Source organism: Mustela nigripes, chromosome 4 (assembly GCF_022355385.1).
Source record: "Mustela nigripes isolate SB6536 chromosome 4, MUSNIG.SB6536, whole genome shotgun sequence".
NCBI classification, from domain to species: Eukaryota; Metazoa; Chordata; class Mammalia; order Carnivora; family Mustelidae; genus Mustela; species Mustela nigripes.
This window is the reverse complement of record NC_081560.1, coordinates 94,596,891-94,602,890: the sequence shown is the minus strand read 5'-3', so window position 1 is coordinate 94,602,890 and position 6,000 is coordinate 94,596,891. Positions and strand designations below refer to the sequence as shown.

At 56.6% G+C, this 6,000-nt stretch overlaps 1 protein-coding gene across 1 annotated transcript in view; it reads left to right on the top strand.

Annotated features, from left to right (window-relative positions):
- Positions 1-1,364: 1,364 nt before the first annotated feature.
- The window catches only part of PKD1L1 (polycystin 1 like 1, transient receptor potential channel interacting), a 100,039-nt gene continuing 95,403 nt past the window's right edge, over positions 1,365-6,000 (top strand). The window contains exons 1-2 of the mRNA XM_059397598.1: positions 1,365-1,474; positions 4,920-5,008. Of these exons, the coding sequence (XP_059253581.1) occupies positions 4,971-5,008 (38 nt within the window). The 5' untranslated portion in view covers positions 1,365-1,474; positions 4,920-4,970. The remainder of the gene's footprint in view (positions 1,475-4,919; positions 5,009-6,000) is intronic.

Sequence of the window (6,000 nt, the reverse complement as noted above, 5' to 3'; positions counted from 1 at the left end):
CCTGGATATTGGAGGGGAGGGGAGCCAACCCAGAGCACCCCTCCTTTCCACCTGACGTTTCTGGCCCTGCTCTGGGGACCTGCTCTGGGGGCTGCATGTCTGCATGTGCAGGGCCGGCTCTCTGCTTCGTGCCCCCAGGCTGTGTGCGTGGAGCCAGGGCTCTGTGGAAATGCTTCCTGTAGCTTTTGAATTGTGGACATTTTCAGACCTCTGCAGGACTAGAGAAAATGGCCTCGCAGACACCCTTGAAGCCGCCATCCGCTTCTGTGATTTAAACCCATGTGCAATTCTTGGGTTAGAAATCAAAATTCCGGTATGCCTGGCTGACTGGTGGTAGAGCGTGAGACTCTTGATCTCAGGGTCATGAGTTCGAGCCCCGCGTTGGGCATAGGGATGACTTGAAAAAGAAATTCCACGGAGTAAGTGTGAAGATCTCATTGGCTTTGTTAAGTAATTCATGGCGCTGGCGGCATCCCATAGGCATGTAGACATACGCCCTCAGGAACAGTGCAAAATGGGAGATTTTCATAGGGAGGAAGGTGAGACAAGGAAATTACTAGCAAAGACAAGCAAGGATTGTTCCAGGCAAGGTCATCGTCCCCAAGGGGAAGGGCAGGGGTTCTCACTGGGTGGAGCACCTCATCTTCCTTTGGGGGCAGGGAGCCACGGGACAGATCACCTCACTGATGCTGACCCGGAAATTCCTGACTGACTGTTTCGACAGCTTTTCTGGGGGAGCCTGGCAGCAGGGGTAGGTGTTGTATGACGCCCTGGCTTGCTGACTTGACCTCAGCGGTTCTGTCTGTGGTGGGGGCCTTCTTCCTACTGCTCGTCCCTTCTTGTCCAGAAGGTGAGGCAGGTGGATGCTGGCCTGGCTGGCCCCGGGAGCTGGGCAGTGTGTATCCAGAGGCCTTGTGTGGAAGCATCCTGGCTTTTAAACTTCGCGGGTCCTATTGGCCTTCATGTTGGCCCCACAAAATCCCCACTTGGTCTTTGGGACTGGTTTCCCCGTTTTGTACCCATCTCTCTGATGGGGAAAGCTTGAGTGCTGGAGGAGAGAGGGATGGTCCTCCGGGTCAGGAGATGAGCTTGGGCTCTGGCCCAGGAGCTCCCCAACAGTGCCTGGCGTTGGCTTATCCGAGACACTGTTATCAGTGAGTTAGAAACAGAAAAGGCACCGAATGCAGACATGGCTTCCACTCAGAAGCAGGTCCCACGGGCACCCGGCTCTGTGACCCACAGGAAAGCAGGTGGCGTCAACCCGGGTGGGACTTCTCACGGTGTGCCACGGCTGCCCTCTCCTGGCTGCACGTTGCAGGCTTCAGACCTGGTCTTTGCCTTTTCCCTAGGGGCCCACGCTAATCCCACGCCCTTCAGGAGCACTGAGAAGGCCAGCAGTCCTCCGGGCGCGAGGACACGTGGGAGAGAAGACGCGGGACCAGAGCACCCACCCCCGCTGGTGTCACGGGACAAGGTATTCCTGAGACAGCTGCCGCTGCATCTGGGGCGCTCGGGCTTTGCTTCCAGAAGACCGGTTACTCAGGCTGGACTAGCCGGACGGAGGAGCAAAGTGCAGCTGTGCGTGGCCATCGGGAGGGCCGGCGGAGGTGGGGGGGTGGAGGCGGGACAGGCCGTCTCCGGGTGTGAGAAGCAAGGCAGCGTCTGAGCCGGCCGTGGCGGGTGAACCATGCACGGTGGCCCAGAGAGTGACATGAGTGACAGCGGGACGCCGTCCTGCTGAGGATGAGCTCTGACTCCCAGAGGGCGGTGCAGTCAGCCCAGACGCAGCGTTTCTTGTCCTGACCCGAGGGAGCTGGCTCACAGGAGCTCCTGGAACCTCCTCACCCTCACCCCGCCCCCTGGCAGACATCACCCTGCAGCTCAGATTCCCGTCCTCCTCGTGGGGATCCCCAGTCCTCCTCATGGGAGTTCCCAGTGCTCCCCATGGGGTCCGCAGTTGTGCACACAAGGGCATTTGTGTCTGAAGATGAGCTGATCACAGTGTGCCCCATTCCTGTTGGCAGCTCCCCCAGGCTCACCCACCATACCAGGAAGTTCAAAGGGGGGTTTTCAGGCTAACTGGAAAGGGTGTCGGCCAAGGTGCACTGGTCATATTCTGGGAGCGGGGCTCACTAGAGGTTCGAGGTCAGGGATCCCTCCGGGACACCAGGGGACCCTGCTGCCGTGGGCTTGTCCTGGTCCAGCAGCGGGCTCCCCACCCCCGCCTGTACCTGCTTCTGTGAAAACCGTGTGCAGCCACCCCCCGGAGGGGGCTCTGCTTTCTGCACAGATGGGGGATACGTATTCAGCCTTGGGTCCCCAGGGCCTAGGGCCTCCTGCCTGTGCTGTTGGGGTTTCCGTGGTTCCTGTTGACCTTGAGCCCACCTGCGCCCCACCCAAGCCCCAGCACCCTGTTCCCTGGAGCCCCAGCCACCCGGCCTCAGGGGAGGGCCAAGGGGCTGCAGCCCGGGGGCGGGTTTGATGGTGAGGCATTCTGCGGACCGGCTTTGCAAAGCCGAGACTCCATCAGTCTATAAAATGCTGTGCTCCCTGGGAAGAACAGACAGGCCTGACTTCAGGAGGTTATGGCGAGGACTTGTTTACACCCCGATCAGGTAACAGTCACATGCCATATCAGGATTTGGAAGAAACACAGCTTTGGTCATTCGTGCAGTCTTTGTTCATGGCTCCCAGCTCCCCAGACCCCTGGACTCACCCTTAGCTAAGGGCCAGAGGGTGTGTTGTGTTATGTTAAAGGAGACCTTCTGACCCCTTCCCAGGGCTGGGGGAGCTGGCTGCTGGGGGAAACAGCCCTGTGATTCTTGGCTTGAAACTCTTAGTCCCACCTCTAACCACCCCCTCCCTAAAAACCCAAGAGGATGGGATCACGGAGCTTCTGGGTTGGTGAGCACATGGAGATTGGGGACAGTGGACCCTGCTCGTGGGGCATGGGAGCACCACACCCTCTTCTTCTCCCATCTGGCTGTACAGTCCCATCCTCTATTGTATCCTTTACTGGTAAACATGACTATGGGTTTCCCTGAGTTCTGTGAGCCCCTCTAGGGAATGAAAAGAACCTAGGGAGGAGAGTGTTAGAACCTGCAATTGGTAGTGGCAGATCAGAAGCAGAGAGGCCAGCCTGGGGCTCCCAGCTAGCGCCTCAGTGTGTGGGGGACAGCATGGGGGAACCAAACCCATCACCTGTGGGGTGTGATGCTGTCTTGGGTAGGAGGGGCCAGAAGTGAGTTGAATTCTTGCTAGTATCTGAAACTCCCTTGGTGTTTTGGGGGGACCCCACCCCCACTCGGGAATTGGGTCTGAGACCCACAAAATATCATAGTTCGTAGGTTCAGTGTTCCATAAGAAGTTGATGAGCAAATATGGTTTTCTAGAACAAACGCAACTGAGTCATTACACTTCTTACCCCAAGTGAATGTTGTGGGCAGTGAAGGTTATAAAACCCATTTCTGTAGTTCACATGGCAGGTTGGGGGTGATTTTGGGTAAACACATCTTGAATTCAGAAGGACAAGACCAGACATACTGGGTAGCTGAGCTGGGTCCTCACCCACCCTGACTTGTGGCAAACCCTGGGTCTTTCAGGAGGGAAGACAAACACTCTCAGTCTTCTTGTCTTCAGGACGGAACAGCAGGGCAAACTTACCGCTTCTCTTCTTAGGGTGTCTTATTCTCCTAAAAACTGCTCCCTGGTAAAGCTTGGGGCTCCTGATCGGAATTATGCTTTCATTAATGCCAAGTAAAACATTTGGGGCTTTTGTTACATTTAAATGGTAGTCAGTCTTGCCTCCCACAGCCTTGGGGGGGCCGTGACTTGATGTGGGGGGTCCTTGGGGTCACGGGAGTCGGGTGGTCCATCGACCTTCCCAGTGTGGCACCATCTTTCTGGCCAGCCCCACTGGTCTGGTGGCCTCCCCAACTGCTTCTCTGCTGTTCCTTTGTTTTGTCACGCTGACTGTTAGGGTGGCTGTTCGCATACTTGGAATTCTGAATGGCGTCTCTTCCCGGGCTAGTGACATGCGACCAGTCCTCTCCTGGGATGCTGAGGGGCAGCTCGCTACCCGGCAGGTGCACAGTCCCAAGGGTGGACAGCTGATGCCCCGACCGCCCTCCTGCGCCCACACGGCCTCTCTGTTTCTCACCCTCAGTACCGCATCCAGTCACTCACCGCAGACGGTGGCTGCTTTATTATACAATCAGCTTTGTAGCCAAGGCTTTTGCCCGGTGTCGGCTCATGAAGTGTTCTGAGCGCGCATATCGCAGGCCGGGCTAAGCTCGGTGTTTGGGAGGCTGCTGTGTTCAGTGCATTTTCCAGTCCACATTACTTTTAGCCATGGCGGTTCATCTGGACACAGCCCCGGTGTCAGTCAAGGGAGGTCTGTGCTGGTTAGTTTGACACAAACGGCCTACGGTGCCCTGCGTCTGGTAAGGACTCCATCAGGAGACCCAGTGCTGCTGTCCTACCCTTATCGGCGCTGGCTGTCTCTAGGGCCGATGAAGTGACTGAATGGAGAGCCAGCTCCAAACATCTTCCTTGGGATTCTCACCTTCCTCAGCCTTTTTCAACATTGGCCAGGTCGGGGCTTCCAAAACATGGGTCAGATAATGCCACTCTGGTGCCCACACCTGTGTCTCATTCAGAAGGACATGCAAAGTCCCATGTTCGAAGACCCCATCTGACCTCCCTGCCTCCCCCGTCACCCCCTACTCTCCTGGCATCCACAGCTCCCGCTCTCCAGCCAGCCCCCCATGACCTCGAGAACGTGGGCTCTGGGAGGACGGGGGGCTAGCCTGCTTTGTTCCCTGCAGCCCAGCAGGGCCAGCTGCTATCCTAGGACAGAAATAGTATAGCTGGGGTTTTGTAAGCAGCTCTTAAATGACTGCTGTTTGTCCCCCTTCCAGAACATTTTGAGAACAACCAGCAGAACAGTGCTAAGTGCTGTCAGCGGGAGGATGCAGGCTGCTTCGGATCGGGGAGACTATGCCGACAGGTATGTCCGCGAGCCCTGACGGAGCCTGCTCCTCTGCACTGCACAGGGGCATGCAAAGACCTGCCTGGGATGGCGTCAGATCGGGTGTGCTGTCTGGGGTGAGGATGTGGGGTTGCAGAGAGCTCAGAATACCTATCGCCAGGGAAGGAAGAGTGGGGGACTGGTCTTCTCGTGCGTGCGGTACGGTAGCATCAGACAAACCCTGAGCACGGAACACTACGTGGAATAAGCCAGTCCCAGAGGATGGGTATTGCAGGATTCCACATGCACGAGGCCCCTAGAGCAGCCGGGTTCCTGGAGAAAGATGGGTGGTGGGTGCCAGGGGCTGGGGGCGGGGAGTGAGGACCCGGTGTTCAGTGGGCACGGGGTTTAGGGTGAAAAACCCTCGAGGTCTGTTTCACAACAGCACAGAGGTACCGAGCATGGATAAAGTGAACGTTTCAGAATGAGAAAGACGGTCGGCTTCATGTTTTTATTGTGGTCATTCTGCCACCATAAGAACGTAGCACTGGGCCATCAGAACTTGGAAGTCGGCATGCTTCTAAAAACACGTGGCCTGCTTGGGATTCTGCCTCACACTGGCCCTGTAATCTATGGTTTTACTCACCCCAATGAAAATTAAACGTTGATGCATACAGAGAACAAACTTGATCTTTCTGATGGCAAACACAGGGTGCCTGGATGCAGACCTTTTTTATCCTTCCTGGTGACTAGCACATTTCCACCATGTTCGCTGAGGCGAGCTGCCCGTGTGGCCCACCTGCCAGGCCACCGGAACCGCTGTGCCCCCAGCCCTCCCCGTGCACCTCAACGCACCTGCCCTCCACTTATTTGCATGATTCCTCCTTCTTCTTCCCCATAAAACTCCCCATTGTTGAAGCCCCCAGCTTAAAAGGCAGAGTTTGGGTTACAGAGACTAGTAAGATCCCATCCTCCCCGGGGGACCCTAAATCCAGGGCAGGAGGGAAGCATAATCCGAACAGCAGATAGGG